Source organism: Orussus abietinus, unplaced genomic scaffold (genome assembly GCF_000612105.2).
Source record: "Orussus abietinus isolate OABI.00-Male unplaced genomic scaffold, Oabi_2.0 scaffold11, whole genome shotgun sequence".
Lineage (NCBI taxonomy): Eukaryota > Metazoa > Arthropoda > Insecta > Hymenoptera > Orussidae > Orussus > Orussus abietinus.
The window spans coordinates 2,029,024-2,046,397 of record NW_019396016.1 but is presented as its reverse complement, the minus strand read 5'-3'; the positions used below and the strand labels follow the sequence as shown (position 1 = coordinate 2,046,397).

The 17,374-nt window shown below is 50.7% G+C and overlaps 2 protein-coding genes across 5 annotated transcripts; one reads left to right on the top strand and one right to left on the bottom strand.

Annotated features, from left to right (window-relative positions):
* Nucleotides 1-619: 619 nt before the first annotated feature.
* Nucleotides 620-3,340, bottom strand: LOC105704241 (dihydrolipoyl dehydrogenase, mitochondrial). 2 transcript variants are annotated; one of them, XM_012433297.1, is made up of 7 exons: nucleotides 3,185-3,340; nucleotides 2,486-2,771; nucleotides 2,025-2,391; nucleotides 1,604-1,948; nucleotides 1,435-1,526; nucleotides 1,030-1,355; nucleotides 620-950 (listed from the first exon to the last, which is right to left on the bottom strand). In XM_012433297.1, exons 1-7 carry the CDS (start codon nucleotides 3,224-3,226, stop codon nucleotides 885-887), a joined length of 1,524 nt encoding a protein of 507 aa, XP_012288720.1. In that variant the 5' UTR covers nucleotides 3,227-3,340; the 3' UTR covers nucleotides 620-884. The 2 variants fall into 2 exon arrangements, with proteins under 2 accessions (XP_012288720.1, XP_012288721.1); XM_012433298.2 differs by lacking the exon at nucleotides 3,185-3,340 and adding an exon at nucleotides 2,958-2,976.
* Nucleotides 3,341-4,286: 946 nt separating this feature from the next.
* On the top strand, nucleotides 4,287-17,160 carry LOC105704204 (protein FAM107B). Of its 3 annotated transcripts, XM_012433245.2 has the most exons (6): nucleotides 4,287-4,317; nucleotides 4,563-4,894; nucleotides 12,729-12,783; nucleotides 16,453-16,609; nucleotides 16,681-16,852; nucleotides 16,937-17,160. In XM_012433245.2, exons 2-6 carry the CDS (start codon nucleotides 4,622-4,624, stop codon nucleotides 17,015-17,017), a joined length of 738 nt encoding a protein of 245 aa, XP_012288668.1. In that variant the 5' UTR covers nucleotides 4,287-4,317; nucleotides 4,563-4,621; the 3' UTR covers nucleotides 17,018-17,160. The 3 variants fall into 3 exon arrangements, with proteins under 3 accessions (XP_012288668.1, XP_012288669.1, XP_012288670.1); XM_012433246.2 differs by lacking the exon at nucleotides 4,287-4,317 and having other exon boundaries at nucleotides 4,561-4,894; XM_012433247.2 differs by lacking the exons at nucleotides 4,287-4,317; nucleotides 4,563-4,894 and adding an exon at nucleotides 10,227-10,496.
* Nucleotides 17,161-17,374: the final 214 nt, after the last annotated feature.

Sequence of the window (17,374 nt, the reverse complement as noted above, 5' to 3'; positions counted from 1 at the left end):
ATAAAGTGGTCAAAGTATGCGTCACTCTTGAATAAACATTTCAGTAAAAAAAAGAAAGGAATAAAGAATGGCAAGTAGGAGCAGGCCATTAAAAAGATCTAGGCTTCGACGTTCCAATTTTCCATACATTTCATGGAAAATTTTGATTTTCGAGCGTACCAGAAAAAGGAACTGCAGAAACGTAAAATCCCATACTTGTGTAACTTACATTACGGATGAAATTTGTAAAGTAAAATACCTAGTAACTTGCTGTAAAAAATTACGTAAATTACGCAGGGTATTTTACTTACCCAACCCTGGCGATAAGGAACGGTTGTGTTATCGTTAACGCGTGACGATGTTTTTACTTCTTTTTTTTTTTTTTCTGACGGCATCGGGCGAGATCGCGACGCGGTACCGCAAAGCGTCCGAAAGTATGGGTCGTAGGGCAGTTTTTTCCCAATGAGCTCGCGGTAATTACCCGCGTAGGCATTCTCAAGGCTGACGGGATGTTTAGAAAGTGTGTTAATGGAAACAATTGTCAATTGTAGTCGACGATTACCGGTAAATGGCGTACTAAACGCGGAAGGTGACCGTGGGTTACACGGTATCTAGGGAAAAAGTATCCCGCTCGCCTTTGTAGATGTGACCAGATTTTCGATTTATTTGTAATAAATACTTAATGCTTGTACGATCGGGGTACAGCTAATAAAAAGGTACGTACCCTTCCAAACCAACGATTCGAACGTTTATTTACAGTTACTCTTCTTAGCCTTTATGCGATTAGATCGCGTTATGATCACTTGCAGCGGTGCGGTGTCCTCGAGCGGTGAAACGCGGACTAGACCGAGTGGCTACGGCGAGTCGATGAAGTACTCGGTGTATCCCGAATTTGCGATTGCCGTTTAGAAGTTGATCGGCTTGCCAAAATAGGCAGCCAAGTTTGCTTCCTTCAGTGCCTCCGAACATGTCTTCGAGAAAAAATTCCATATTATGTGCCGACAATTTTTTAAAAATTCACCGGTAAATATTTTTTTTGAGTTTACTTACCGGATGCGCATGGCACGTTCGTGCGACGTCCTCTGCACTTGCACCGTATTCCATTGCGAGTACAGCCTCGTTGATGAGTTCACCGGCAACGGAGCCGATCATGTGTACTCCCAAAATTTTATCCGTATTTTTATCAGCTAAAACCTTCACGAAACCATCCGTGTCCAGATTCGTTTTTGCTCTGGAATTAGCCATGTGTGGAAATTTTCCAATTTTGTAGTCGATACCCTCCTTCTTGAGGTCTTCCTCGGTTTTGCCTACCCAGCCAACTTCTGGATGCGTATAGATTACGCTCGGTATACAGTTGTAGTCGATATGAACGGCACCTTGATGATACATACAAATTGCGCGTTGCTTTGCAAATCTATAACTTGTTATTGGGACGAAAGAAGGTGTCGTTCTTACCTCCAGTGATTCCTTCCACCGTAATTATTCCTTCGTCTTCGGCTTTATGTGCCAGCATCGGTCCATGAATGCAATCTCCAAAAGCGTAAATGCTAGAAAAAGTAACGGATGTTTAAGGTAAATACACGGAAAATAAAAAAATGATTAGTTATGTTTTCTGAACGCTCACTTTGGCACAACGGTCTGAAACCTGTTGTTGACTGGGATCCTTCCCCTTTCGTCTCTCTCGATTCCCAAGTCTTCTAAACCTAAGTTAGCTGTATAGGGTCTCCTCCCGATACACACCAGTAATATGTCACAGGATAGAGTTTCTTTCTTGCTAGGATCCTTAGCGTCTTCTACGGACACTTCTACTCCGCCGCCTGTTTTTTTTGCTCCGGTAACTTTAGTACCTAGTTTAAACTTCAAACCTTGCTTGACCAGAATTTTCTCCAAAGCTTTGCTAACTTCGCCATCTATACCTACACCTCCGATGCTATTTGTAAATTCAACTCCGACTACATCTGCCCCCAACCTTCGGTATTAAAGAAAGATCATTAATTATTAGACATTTAAGACAAAGTTATTTAAAAGGTATCGCGACGATTTACCTTTGCCATACAGAGCCCAGCTCCAGTCCGATTACACCTAAACCGATAACTATCATTTTCTTAGGAACTGCAGACAACGATAAAGCACCGGTCGAAGATACAATTTGTTTTTCGTCAATCTCTATACCAGGAAATGGTGCCACTTCGCTGCCTGTTGCTATTAAGATGTTTTTAGTGTTAATTGTAGTTCCCACTGAACCATCTGGATTTAGGGCGCTCACTTGATTTTTGCCCGTTATCTTTCCATGACCTTTAACCCACTCGACCTTGTTCTTCTTAAATAATCCTGCTATCCCACCAGTCAAGGCTTTAACCACATTAACCTTTTGCTCCATGAGTTTGTTTAAATCTAACTGAACATTCTGGACTATAAAAAAAAGATTAGCGAATTAGGGCTCGGGTGACACATTTTTAACTTGGTACAAGTTTTGATTTTGCCAAGTTGTAAAATAAAGGTATACCTATTATTCCTCGATCGTTGAGATCACCACTGTGCGCCATGTGGTAATAGTGGGAATTATTTAATAACGACTTGGAAGGAATACATCCTACATTGAGGCAAGTTCCACCTAACGTCGGATCTTTCTCCACGCACACGGTCTTCATGCCCAACTGGGCAGCTTTAATCGAGGCAACGTATCCACCGGGTCCTCCACCGATTACGACGACATCAGCATCCAAGGTACTCGCATAATGCCTCCTCTGAGCAGTGGCAAGTATTGGACCGATACGTTTTACACACGTCGGCTGTTTAAAAGAAATCACTTTCAGTTAGAAATTGGTAGAATGAAAGAAATTTACCAAAGTTAGTTTACAAGAAAGGCAGTGGGCCACCGTTACAACTATTCGAATACATGGACGATCTAGCTGCTGGCAACGCTCGGTATATAACAAATCTGTAAGAGAACGTCGAAGAAATGACATAATCAGTACCCAAACACCTGCCCTTTGATGTTAGACAACACCTGCCACGAACGGCTTAACGTTAATGTCTCAACAAGGGACGGTCGATGAACGAGCTGAATCAATTTTGAATAAAAAACTGCAAACGTTGATTGCCCTTCACGAGGTTCCGAAGGAGACCCGAAAGTACGAATCGACGAGGTAAGACGTCCTGGCCGATTGGTCACAGAAACGTGTCGATAAAATTAGTCGCTTACTCTGATCGACGTAACCATCAAATTGAAGAGGTTAGCCTGCATCGCGTCCCGTGCGGTGTTTCTCCTCTTCTGGGAAACAAGGGAATCCGGTTACAGCAGAAACAGAGACCTAGAGGACCCGGGTGAGCTGACCTCGCGGATTATCGTAACCTCTCTGGGCGAGTGGGCGAGATATCGATACCTCGAGGCGCTACCGAGTTCGACCGTGCCCTGCTAGATGGTGCCACCGCTTGAGGAAATTTTCAAAAAGTTCAAACCGTAACCGGACAAATTACCTCACTCCAGTAAAAATCTCTCGTTTCAAAAAATCAACCGATCCTGATATTTCATCCTTCCAACCCCGAACTTCTTCCTCGAAAATTGTATCAGGAAACGCGCGAGGCGACTGCAAATCATAAAAGAATCTCCGTCCGGAGGTCGAGCGACATTCCGAGGTAAAAGTTCGTCCCGGTCCGTCGACAAGATTTCCGAACCGGAAAGGAGCAGCAACGGAACGCAGGTGCGAGTTTCAGGTAACCCGATCCCCCTTCCTAGCCCGTTGACAGGTGCAAAGATTAGGCCCAGGAGAGGCGACCGAAAGTCGAGATCGCTTTCCCGCGACGAGGCCCCATCGATCGACGCATGGGCGTTACGGCATTCCGGGAGCGTCGCAACGTCGCGGCCGACTTAGCCAAGTAGACGCCTCCCGCATGCTCGCATACGTCCATACGAGTCTTACGGACGAGTTCGGCCGTCCGAAGGAGCCAGAGGCGGGGGGAGCGGCGGCCGGCGCAGGAAGGGGATGGATTTTCATGGGAAAGGCACAGGGCAGGCGCTCTGCGAGGGACCGAAAGAGAGGGGCGACAGATGTCCCGTGCATGACGCATGGCCCATTCCGCCCTTGCTCCGCCCTTAGGCGGGTAGTCGCCGCTTCTTTGCGCTTCTTTGCGCTTCTACCACGCGGAGCCCATGGACCGCCGCTTCCGCGCGCGAGCATCGCGAGTGGCCGGATCGAAATAAACTCGCCGTCACCCGGTGCGCCACGAGGACGCGTCGACGGCCCCGACGCCGCTCGGCCCTGCGAAATTGCCCCATTGTGGCGCAATATTTACTCCGATCGGCGGGGAGTTGGCGCGCGCCGGCATCCTGGATTCGTACGTGTCGATACCTTCGCTATTTTTAGACGCCGCTCCTTCGCGAGGTCGCCCCGAGACCCACGCGGTTTTTTACTTTTCCCCGGGACGAGACGACGGTCGAAAATTTGAATTCCGAGTCGACGACGTTCGTGCCCTTTCGCCCCCGGTTTCGAGGATCGACCGGGAACACGTTTTTCACGGGGCAACCCCGTTCCGTCTTCTTCTTGGCAAGGCGCAACGTTCATTGATCTCTGTCCTCGCAGCGTGATTTGGAGCCTTCCCGGAGAGACGACTCGGTTTCCGGGATTCTTGGGCCCGGAGGATGGGCGAGATCGCCAAGAGCCAGCGTAGGACCTACCGAGACCAGGATCCCCCGCGAATCCGCACCCGGAGCAAGGAGAACTCGTCGAGCCGGCCGAGACTCGAGAAGTGCCCGAGCGACCCGGACGTCCTCTCGGAGAGGCTCGAGCCGACCTCGGCGGAACCCTCGACCGGTAGTCGCGATCGGGACTCGACCGGTTCCGGTCGGCCGAGGAGCGAGGAATTCCTCGAGGAGCTCGTCGCCAAAGTGCCTTCCTGCAGACTCACCGCACAGGTACATCGGTCGAGGTACATTAACGAAAGTAGCCCGAGGAAATTGCCCGGAGAAGCGTTTCCGGTCGCCGTGGGTGAACGCGCGGCTGGGACGGGGACGGGACGCATCGAGTGTTCGGTTACGTTTACTCCGAGTTTACTCCGAGTTTACTCCGAGTTTACTCGAGCGCGCGGCTAATTTCCAGCTGTAGCGGGAACTCTTCCTTCCATCTGCGCCGAGGGGCTATTCGCTCGGAAATCAGTGAGAACCGATCGCCTTTCGTTTCGTATGATAAGCGATAACGCGATTCGGTAACGAGGGACAGTCGACTTTAAAATCGTGGCATCGTTTCGATGATTTTCGACGATTTCCCTCCCGATTTCCCCGCGATGTCGAGCATTAAAAACCACGACTTCCCGAACGAATATCCCGTCGACTTGCGCGCCAATCGTAAATGGTTTGGAGTTTAAATTTTGTCGAGTTTCTCGTGGAACTCGTCTCTCGGGTGCTTTCTTTCCGCGGACCGCGCGGGTATATATTGGTACAGGTGTACCGAGGAATGTGGCTTAAGGTAGTTGCACGCGAAACGATTCTCGCTGCCCGGGTGTTCGGGGGGGTTTGAGAAGGAAGGTTTTCGAAAAGACCTTCCTTCGGCGATAACGCCGTCTCGACCTTCGAAATCGAGGGGCTCGGGCAGCCTCCGGGAATCCTCGGGAATCCTCCGGAATCCTCCGGAATCCTCCGGGAATCGTTAAAGCGCCAGCTGACCGAGACTCCGCGGACGAATTGGGTTCAGGTGCGGTCACGGGCTGCGGTCCGCGGCAGGTTCCTTCGAAGAAAGCCTCTTTGTAAGGAATCCGGCTTAGGCCCCGTGCACCCCGCCCGCCTACTCGGCGAACGTCCTCCGTCCTTCCAACAATGGCGAGGAGCGCGCGAAAAGAATTTAAGCCTTGGCATTTTATTATCCCGACGGCCGTTCGTCTACCCACGACGAATCGCCGCGCAATTTGCTCTACGACCGGCGTCGCGAGGCGCGCGATTTTTCGTGCCAACCCGTTTCCACCGCGGGCGTTGTTGCCGCAGATTATTTCATTATTTGTTTCCTCCTCGGATGGAGGACGGACAACTCGGGCAAACGGAAGATTCTCGCCCGCCGTAAACCGAGCTTTAAGGAGGCATGCTCGTACCGGCTGGCTGGCAGGCTCGGTTCGTTGTTTACGCCGGTACTTTAAACATTTTTGTTCGAGTCAGGATGCTTTGGATTCTACCTAGCGTCTCCCGTGACCCTCGGGGCGGTCCGCCTAGCCCGGTATAATTCTTTTTTTCCCGCGAGGAGGGCGCGATCGCGATTCGCGACTCGACGCGAAAAAGAGCGGATCCTCTCTCTCTCACTCGGACGAACGCGGGGGAAGCTCGATAAATCACGCTCCGCTGTGCGGGCGTAGACGCGAATCGTTGATACGGATTCCCTCCTATCGCCGTCACGTCTCGGGATAAGCCGGAATTCCATATGAAATTCCGCCGCGAGCCCGATCGACTCGGTCGAAATCGTAAATTTCGATCCGACCCTCCTCTGGACTCGGGGAAGAACGTCGAGCGCCGCCGAGAAAATCCGCGAAAGCGAAATAGGCGGAATCGCTAAGCGTTCCAATTATGAAACATTCGAGCGTTCTTGCTCAATCCAATCGGCACACGTGGGCGCGGCATGCGAGTCCGGTGCGTAAATGCAAACATCGACGCGGCGAGAAACGTTTCTGCGTCCAGGACGCGAATACCGTGCTCGAGACACCTGGACGCGGTCGCGTCTAACCGTGCACGTATCCGCCGCGGACTTCTCGACGATCGCTCGAGACTCCGGCTCGACCAAGGCGAGCGGGAAAATAAAATTCGAGCAGGGAAATAAATTCCGCGAACGATCCGTTTCGACCCACTGGAGGAAATAACGCCCGCTAAGACTCGAAGGAGTCGACGAGATCGCGCGACGACGATTTGACTTGCGAATCGAATCGAAGAAAATGTTTCGCGAGCGATCGGATTTTTTTTCCATATTCCTCTCTTCCATCGGGGGAGGCGTTCGGGTGGGGCGACGATCCGTCTCTTGTCCGCGATTAATTCCGTCGATATCTTTATCGGAAGACCCTCGGAACAACGGTAGGTCTGTGCGAGCCGGTCGTCGGCAAATCGCGATTTTATTTTCCCCGCGTCTCGCGACGTTTCTCCGCTTCTGGTTCCCGACCTCCGTCGAGTCCTCGATCTCTCCAGGTCTTCCAAGTTTCGAGGGTCTTTCGCCTTTGCGTCTCTTCCCTTTAATCTTAAATCCGTGGCTTCGACGGAACCTCGGTCGCGTCGCGAGGTTACGTCGTTCCGTCGTTCGTCGGCGCGACGCGGAGCTCGGAAAACCGAGACCAACCCGTTGGGGAAGTCATTAACATCGCGGGACCGGTTCTTTGGGGGCGTCTCTTGAAAAATACAATATCCCCGCCATTGGAGCGCCCGATGAAGTCCTCGATTCCAGGGCTCTCACGACTCCCGACAATGGGCCCGGAGGATGAGCCGCCGAAGCCAATCGATTCATCGATTACGTCCCGATCGCTGATTACGTCGCGCTCTCTCGACGCTCGTTACGATCGAAATGAGGCACGAGAAACCACCGAATCGTGGAGGTGCTCATCGGATTGTAGGGAAAAAAAATATGCGGCGTTCTTACCTATGGGGTCATCGCGAGATCGTAGGCCTGCTAATTCCGCGGAGCGCGTTATACAGTTTGTCGAGGCTTTTACGAGGCCGTTTCGACGCAACGCCATTTCGGACAATGGAAGCCTCGTGCGGTTAACGCGACGCCGTTTCGTCGGCGAGCGAGTTAAACCCGTCCGTCTACGCGGCTAGTTTTTATATAGGGCGCATTTGCATACGCATAGAAAATTGGTCAATCGTGAGAAACGCGAGAGAGAGCCGATTCGCTGCACGCGTTGTCAATGTCCCGCTGCGAACGCGAGGGACCTTCAAAAATAGTTCCACCCGAAGAGTAATTCGATCGCGTTTTATTTTGTTTCTCTGCATTTCTCTACATTTACGAGCTCGACGGGGGCGAAGGAGAAAGGGGTACCGAGGAACGCAGAAAATAACGGATAATTACGGATAGGCTAAAAATCGCAGAAATCTCGTCTCGTCGCGGTCATAACGCTCGCGTCACGGCGTTGCCGATGTATCGGTTTGCGGACAAATCCGCGGATTTCTTCGTAGAAAATTAAACGAGGGGATAAACCTAATGGGAAATCTTCCCGGTCGGACGTCGCGCGATCGCGGATCCGTTTGCAGGGGGTTTACGGCAGGCCCGCGGCTCCGCAGATTTATAGCGAAACCATTAGGAAGTACGTCGTTTCTTAAAGGGGAACCGGAGGCGGGCGGATTTCCTTTCTCGGTTTCCTTGAAGATACGGAGCGAGAGCATCATCGACGGCGGCTCCGCAACGCGCAGTGAGAGCGAGATGAAGACGAAACCTAAGTGCCTCATTGTTCTTGGTGCGAAACTCTACGTCCTCCTCGGACCACTTTACTTTCTACGTCGACGCGACGTCGTCTGGATCGTTAAGCGAGTCCATTCCGAGTCGGAGGGATTCAAACGACGGGCCAATTGGACGCAGGGAAAATTTTCTCCCAACGTTCACCTCCGATTCGACGGCGAGAGGGTGGCGGGAATTAAACGGTATTTTCAATTCATTTGCACGGCGGGGACAAAAAATCCGGAACGCTTCTTCTTTCGACTCGAAAGCGCGAAAATTGTTACATATCGTTCAACGTCGAGGAACGTAAATGCGTGAAAAATCTGGGGCACGAAAGGCTGGCTACTTGAAAATGGAACGTCGTTTCTGACCAAGTTCGCGTCCGACTCGAATGAGAGAATATAAAGTAAATTAAGAGATGCGGCATTGTGACGCCCGGCAAATTACTCTATGATTTTACCGAATTAAGTGGCAGGCATTGTGCTCGCCGTTCTAAATTGAAACCTCGGGGTGCATTTTCACCGCCGCGTAAAACGTGGGATCCATTAAGCGCGTTCCAGGATTACTTCCTCCGAGAAATACTGCATCATTCGGGAAAAATATCGTAAATTTGAAAATTAATTAAACGCGCGCGTCCCAGGCGGATGCCTGGGCAACGTTTTCCGCGGGATATTAAACGTCCGGGCATTTCTCGCGACGCCAAGGTCGGAAAATATTTGTTCGATCGCGTCTCTCGATTAAATTGCAGGCCTCGCGAAATCTCATCGATCTTCGGTCTTTCAAACGTGGAAAATATAGACGATGAGATTTGCAGAGGCTCGATGGAACCGGGGAGGAGATTCATCTCGGGGCGACCGGAAGAGTCCTCTCCGGAGAGACGAAGCAGAGTCGATGCGCAGCTGATGCCCAGCTGGACGCGATACACGAACGGTCGATTGTGTCAGCAGGTAGTATTACGAGCAAGAGTGAAAGTCCGGGTGGTTTCGAGGTACTTTTTCTCGGTGAGATCCAGTAGCGCGAGTGGTCCTGGAGAGCGAGGAGCTCCGAGGCACCCGAGCGTACGTTCTTCCTCGTTCCGTGGCGCGCTAAAAAAATTGAAACCTTCGACGTCCATCGAAGTCGTCGTCTCGTTCGTAACATAACAGGCCGAGTTGAAATTATAAAGGTAGAAAACTCCCAGGGTCACCATTCGAGCATTGGCTCGATCAACGTCGCCCCCCTTGCCGTCGTCCCGAGGATCGCTCTTCGCTCCCCGAAGATTCTTTCTCCGTGGCTCGCCTCACCTGCCAAGTAAGGTGCCAGATAAAAACAAGTAAAAATCGGTAATAAAGGAGACCCTCCGGAATGGGTCCGCCTCAGTCCCGGCTCAGTCCCGGCTCAGTCCCGGTTCAGTCCCAGTTCAGTCCCGGCTCAGACCCGGCTCAGACCCGGCTCAGACCCGGCTCAGTCCCGGCTCAGTCCCGGCTCAGTCTCGGCTCAGTCCCGGCTCAGTCTCGGGAGCACCGAGACAGAAAGCGAACGCGCACATCTTCCCCGAAGGCCGTTCCCGCTCGACCAATTGACGGTCCTCGAAATTCCACGAGCAAACGTTCTTGAAAGAAATTCCGTCGCCGGTGACTTATCCCGATATTCTTCGATCCCCCCGTCATCCCTGGGGTTGGGGCTTTGGGAAACGAAGATGCAGGGGAACGGGTCCGGTCTCGGCGGAGAGGGGCGAGAAAGAACGCAATTGCGCGTACGCACGTACGTAGGTCGCACGGACGGCCGTCGTGCGTCGCGGAGACGTATAAAGAGTACAACGGGGCGGTACCCGTTACACGGGACATAGGTCGCGGAGTCGGTGAGTAACTCGTTGCGTCGGCTACTCGTCGGCTGCTCGTCGGCTACTCGTGGCCGGGCGCTCGAGCGGGTAGGAAGTGCCCGGAACGTAATCGTCAAAAGGACGACTCGCGGGATCCTCGCGACGCGTGCCAGGGCGGAAGGACCGGACCCTCGCCTCTCGTCGCGTACAGAGCTAGTTATCGCTCCCGTGCTCGTCGACGCGAGTGCACCTCCGATGACCGAGTGCAGCTGAGAATGCCCGCGGTCGGCTCGGATCGGCACCGGACGAGTTGCCTCGGTGTAAGTACCCCCGTCCCTCAATTTACGCTCTTTCGATGAAAGCACGAGTGCGCGTGATTCGCGTGAATTTCTTAAATTCGATCACTCGTTGTGAAACTTTAAGTCCGAATTTCCATAAATCTGTTTACGGCGAAAACATCCTTGACGATCGCTAAATACTGTTTTTAGTTGCAAAGGACTATTTTCTCCGGCAATAAATTTCCCCCGTGGTGCTCCTTAGTCTCGGTTTATGTGGCAATTTTGTCGTCTAAATTATCATGATTTGACCGGAAGTAATGAATATATACCATAAATCCATTATCGATGCGTCGTCCTAATCGCGCGATACCCGTTAAAATAATATTTCTTAAATTAAGTGAATATAAAAAAACGATTCTGAAATTGATTAATAATTCGATATTTTAGGTGTCGCAGGGGGTATTCGCAATTATCTTCCGACACACTGGAAGTTTATTAAATGTTTGATATTTCGAGCCTCTGTCGATATCCCTGTTCACTACGTGGTCGAGGCGAGTCTCGATTTGGTTGCATGACACTTGCGTTTATTGACTCGACGGGTATAAAGGGGTATAATAAATGACCGTGTGACGGAGAGACCGGCGATAGTCCCCACAGATAAAAATATTAGTGCTTCCCGCTTCCTTCCGGGCCGATTACGAGCTCTCTCTTTCTCCCATTCGGCTCTGCGGTTCGACGAAACATTTTCACTTTTTCAGCCGACGGCTTCTCCTCGAATCTTTTAAAACAAGGACAAGGACATGTCGATGTTAACGTTTATCGAATCGATGTAATCTTAAATTGACGCAAATCTCGCTAACGACAAGGCTCACGGGACCCCCACCTGCGTCGACTTTCTAGCCAATTTCATTAGTTTCTCGTATATCTTAATAATCACCCAGAAAACGAAAGTAAAATGGCAATCGATACGGCCGGCTCTCTACGCAGAAATAATCGTTTCGCGTTTTAAATAAACTAATGAAAATCGACGTAGATCTCGCTTGGAAATCCAGCGCGAGGAACGGTTCCGTCTCTCGGTGCACGGGAACGACCGCTTAATGATCGAGCAAAAAATGCATAACTAAGGTGGATATAAGTGATGGCTAAAGAAAAAAAAAAAAACTTCTCCCGACGATCCAGAGGAAACAGGGAAAGATCCGTGGAAATTTCACCCGTGCCAATCGCGACGGTCTTTCGAGGCTCGCAACGGCGTATTTTATTTCTCGCACGTTTTGCCCGGTTAGAGATGGATCGCTTTCTCGTTTGGTAAGGCATTTGCGTGCGACAAAAATCGGCGCGGGTTGTGCGGAGAATGTCTACGAGCGCGAGCAGAAAATCGTCCCAGTGAAATCACGAATGACGGGCTGAGGAGGAAACAACGTAACTGCCCGCGAGGGGCTTTCGATTTCTCACGAAAGCCAGCCGAACGAAAGGGAAACGCGATTCTGCGCTTCCGGCTCCTCTTCGGTGATTAGTTAATACGTTGATCGATGATGAATCCGGCCCCTGATCGAATCTAACCTGGAGAAAGAATTTAAATTCAGCCGAGGTAGAGACGACAGGGTTTCGATCGAACGCTTCACGATTTCTGAATAAAGAAGAGGGCAAAGCAAATGAGATGCCGAGTAAAAGAAAAAAAGATGTTACAAACAATAGCGGAAAAGAAAACGATCGTCTGGTTACCGAGTTTTTCCTCGGAAATAATGACGAATTATTAGGCGGAGAAAAGCACGGACTTTCGTTTTCTTCGAAGCATTGAATATTGCCCGGCAATGAGGCGTTACGATACCGACGTTCCGACACCATGGAAATAATCACCGTTATTCGCCTCTTCGTCCATGGGAATAATGGAGTATTGCCCGGGAAAAGAAAAGAAAAGTTCAAGCTTTCGCTTTCCTTCGGCCGATGGATTGCTCGGGAACGACGCGTTGCGTTTCCTCCGAATTGCGCGCGGCGTGGCGAGGCGCTAAAGACGTCGTTCGGTCGATACCGATTTTGCATTTTACGATGATACGTCGAAAGCGTCGATTAATAATTAAGTGGTCATCTCGTTTCCTCCCGGAAAGCGTCCCGTCGAGGCGCCGATCGAAGATCGTAACTTTCGCTCTCGCCCCTCGACTTTTCGATTTCCTCGGGAGATTTACAACTCGAGGTGCGACGTCGAGACCTAGAAATTGCTAAGGCCGCCCACCGGGAGAAGGGGAGGGCGATTAATTCATGATACACGTCTTGCAGGTGATTACCAACGGCGTAAAGAGCGAGCCCGGCAGCTGTGACGGCCTGACGAACGGTAAGTCACCGTTTGCCTTCTTTTACGCTCATTTCGTAGGAGCCGAATTAATCCACCGACTAATTCCCCTCAATTGACTCGCCTTGAATACTCGACGAGGCCGGGTTGACCTCCGAACCCGGGCCACGTGTTTCCGCGATTTTTCCCACGGCTTCCCTCGTTCTTGTCCGATTCTCTCCCAACTCGAGTCTACCCGTAAGAGAGTCGTTGATTAACTATATGCGTCCACTGGGAAAAAAATATCATTGAACCGAAAAAATATTTTTTTGAATGGTACCAAAGAGATATTGTATCAATTATTATCGCGTAAAAAAAAATTGTCGTTTAATTTAATACGATTAATAGAGTAGTCTGGCACGAATTAGATAAACGGTGCTTCGCGGTTACGGTAAGCATATCGCGCGTCGATGTACCGCTACATTTCGGGGCCGTCGAGAACGTCGCTCGAGGTACCGTTTTCCGCTCGAGTTTCCACGCCATGCCTGGAATATTAATTTTTTGAGTTACGGGAGTGTCGCGGTAAAATGTAGAAAATATACTTGCGAGAATTACGCGTGCCTAATTTTGAAACGGATAGAAATTTTCGACGGGACTTTTCCACGGCGCACGCGCGCCGGTCAATGGGGTCGTTCCTCCGATTTCCGACGTCGATCGCGCGTTTTATTAATCCCGTGAATTTATGGGGTAATTCGTTCGGGCGTCGGACGGCTTCGAATCGACGCGTAGACGTGGTCGCGATCGTTTCTACGGCGATCTTACGAGCGCCGTCCACTCGTGGAGTTTTTGAAAGCGCTTAGAGACGGTCCGTACAAAGGCCGACCAAAGCTAAATCCTCCGGAGGACTTTCGATGGTAGGAGTCATTTACTTACGTCCCATCAAGGCACACCATCGACCGGAGCGGGGAAATTTCACTTTCAGCTCGTAAAACCGAATCATCCGGATCTCCGTTTTCTTCTGCTCCTCCTCGTGCCAAGAGATCTCGTGGCTACCTTGTCCGGACGGCACAAAAAGACATTGACATTGAGAGCTTCCTGCAACTTACGGCCTCTTCTCGTTTATAGTTTCTTACCGATTCATCGTTAATCCGTTATTGCCACTCGTGAAACCTTTCTCGACATCCTTACACGGGATAGCGTCGTATCCGAGGAACGATCCGATTTTCATTTCCAATTTTTCATCGGAGCGAGGAAAACCACCCGCGAGTCTTGCGGAGCGAACCTTTAAAAGTTAAGAAAGATCGCCGTTGTCGTTATCGTTACGACAAGGACTTTAGGTTTACGGGATAGTCATTTTTACGGCACGGGACTATCGTATCCTATCGAGAGAGAATGAGAGAGAGAGAGAGAGATCGGGCCTAATGTCTCAACTTTCGAGTCACTCCCTGATCGGGTCAGCGATACGGCACGGAGTGCGCGTCGCTATCTAGAGTACACGAAAACGTTTCAACTCGAGGGTAAATATCGGCGATTCGACGATCGCGCGTACGTAGCGGGTAAACCTTCCCGCGTGGCTCTTATCACGGAGCGATAGGGCGACGTACGCGAGACCCGCCGTTTACCGCAATCCGCTCCATTTTACAGGCTCGGTGCGGTTTCGGCGCTAATTGAGACACGCCAAGGCGGAATATCGCGTTTCGGTCCCGAGAGAGTGAAACCACGGGGAGACATTACGAAGCCCCGCGGAGCGTAAAATATATCGGCAATCGGACCGAGAGATACCGACGAAACGCAAAGGTTGCCATTGACTAGACCCGTTTCCCTTTTTTCCAAGGAGAGTCGTCGCCTCGGGTCGTTGATACTCGGCAGAGCTCGAAAGTGATCTTTTGCCGGGCGAGTTGCTCCCTGATTTTCTCAAGAGTCGGGGCAAAGGATCTTGGCTTTGCGTTTGCGAGGGACTTCGCAAAGAGAGAAAGAGGATTGGATCGATATCCGCGATTACTCAGAATTTTCTTGAATTTTTCTGTCGATAGAAAATGAAACGCAGGGTGGACTATATCGCGCGGCTCGGAAAAAGGGGTGTCCGATTAATGAAAAATCTCCTCTCTTTAAAATACACCTCCACTGCATCCCCAGCTCCGACTCGGAGTAACTACGTTCCAGGGGGACGATTCACTTTCCAACAAAGCTCCCAACAATGGTCGTTGAAACGTCGTCCCCTACACCGAAGCTCGCGCATGAACGCGCATAAATCTCTTTGAACTGCCGACCGGAGTCGGCAAACAGTTGTTCGTGCGCGCCCAATCGTCCCCATTTAACAAATTAAGTGCCGTCGATGTTTGCGGACATTTAAATACGCGCTTTACCGGAATCCTAGGAGAATACGGCATTTTTTTTCAGCAGGTCTCTCCTCGAAGTCGTGACATTGTCCATTGCGACGTCTTTCCGACGACGAGGGGAAAGTCCGGCACTGTCGTCGTGTGCGGCCAACTGTTATTCGGTGCAACGAGAGAGGGTCTCCTCTCTCTCTCTCTCTCTCTCTCTTTCGCGAGGCGTGCTTACGACAGTGGTCATGGTACAAAGCGCACAAGTTTACGGCTGAGGCCGATCGGTAAGAAAGTCCCAGGCAACGATCGGGGGTCTCCTTTCTAATGAGTCCTGTTAACGACGAATGTCAATTCGGCGGAGCCGCGCCTCGAGGTCGGTGACACCGACGTCTGCCGTGATTTTTTTACTCGAGCTCGATCCACGCGAGTTAAATGTCGATGTCAGGAAGAGGCGGTGGGTCGATTCGATGACTTCGTTAACGAAACGCAGTCGTTGAATCGCTGCAGCGAATGCACGAAGAATTGACTCGGCAGCGTCGATATCCAGGAACGTGGACGCGGAAAGAGTTCCATACGCTGGGCCAGTCGGAGCTTTTCTCGTCCATCGGCGTCCCCGGTGAAATCCTGAAAAAGACCGGACGATAATTACCGGAGTCGTTTACAAGGAATTACGAATCGATTCGATAAACCTCTTTAATGAAACGCAGCCGCTGGACCGCTTCGGTCGGGAATGGCTTTGTTAACTTGGGTGGGTTGTAACGCCAAGTAACGACCGAACAACTGGGACAGTCGGAGAAACTTTCTTGCATCCACCTCGATGCAACGATCTGGGCTGGGGAAGGCCGAACTGAAAATTAATAGGAGCGTTTAGATCGCGGTACCGATACGGTTCTTTGAGGGTAGTGATTTTTACCGTCCGGTAAAAATTGCGGGATCGGGGAGGATACATAGCGACATCGTTCGGTTTACCTTGGCGTAGGTGCGCGTATACCCCGTTTTATCCGATTAGGTATGCGAAGCCCTACGCAGAAGTATACAGCAGTTGGCTCTCTTTGATACAGCTCGTCCGGTCTTTGAGTCGAGTTTCGCCAGTGCCGCGAATTCTTCGTACACGCGTGCGACGATGAACGAGGAGGGCTCCGTCAGGGCAAAAATCGCCATTCTGGAGGGTGACGAAGGCTTCTCGCGGCCCCGGCGATCAGGGCGGTCACTGGACTCGTGGTCGAATCTCCGACTTTCCGTTTCCGTCCGGAACCGAGATACCGCGTCCACCTAAACTCGGGAATTGACTCCCATCGGGTCCCTCGGTTTCCCGATCCGCGAATCAGTGGCCTCCTTGAATCGGTATTCGATTAGGTCTTTCCTTGGATGAAACTGAATGCCTTCGCTTGTGATTTTTATCCAGGAAGAGAAATGGCCCCGGTCCTGGGTGTTCCGCCCCCGCCGCCTGCCCCTCACATGGGCCCGGATGGTCTGATTCTGCCCAGGAAACCGTACAATCCCTGCTTGACGTCGGGTAGTCACAAGGACCTGCGTCGAGAGCTACTCTTCAATCAGAAGATGTGAGTAAAACGAAGCTTGGGACGATATACGCTAGGGTGAATTTTATAATATAAATTGATATTTTTCTCAGAGGGAGGAATGTTTTGAACCAGAAGAGCGAATTGCAGCGAGCTTTGGAAAGACAGAGAGAAGCTGCCTCCAGAAAGGAAGCCGAGAGAAACCGAGAGGAATCTTACAAGGATGATCCCAGGACAGCTTTGCAAAGGGCCATTGAACAGAGGGCAAAACACATACAACTCACGGTATGAACCATTTTCTCGTATTTACGGGGAATGTCGAGGTCCGAGATCAAAAATACATAGTTATAAATTTTTGGCGCTTGACAGGAGCAACCACAACCTACGGAACCACCAAATCCCTTGGTAACCGCAAGAGCAAAGTTACGGACTCGTACCGATTCTCAGTGAAAGAAAAAAAATCTAATTGCTCAGAGTACGTTGTTACACTAAAAAGGAGATAGTAGCGAATTACAACGGTATTTTCCCAGACTTTTATATGTATTCGACTGCACTCGCCATGTACATAAAAACAAAATGCAGGGTTTCACGAACGTTTCGTCATCTGCCTTAGCATTCAAGGAATGCAAGAACAATAGCTAGTACACTCCGGAAATTAGTCGTCGGGTTAGCGAAGTATTTTTTAACGAGGAGGCACCGACGTGTCCACCGTAACGCATTATTTTTTCCCTATTTACGTTACTTACGATTAAGTCTACATACTCGCACCATTAATGCTCGTCGGTATATAGCCCTCTTCCATTCTCG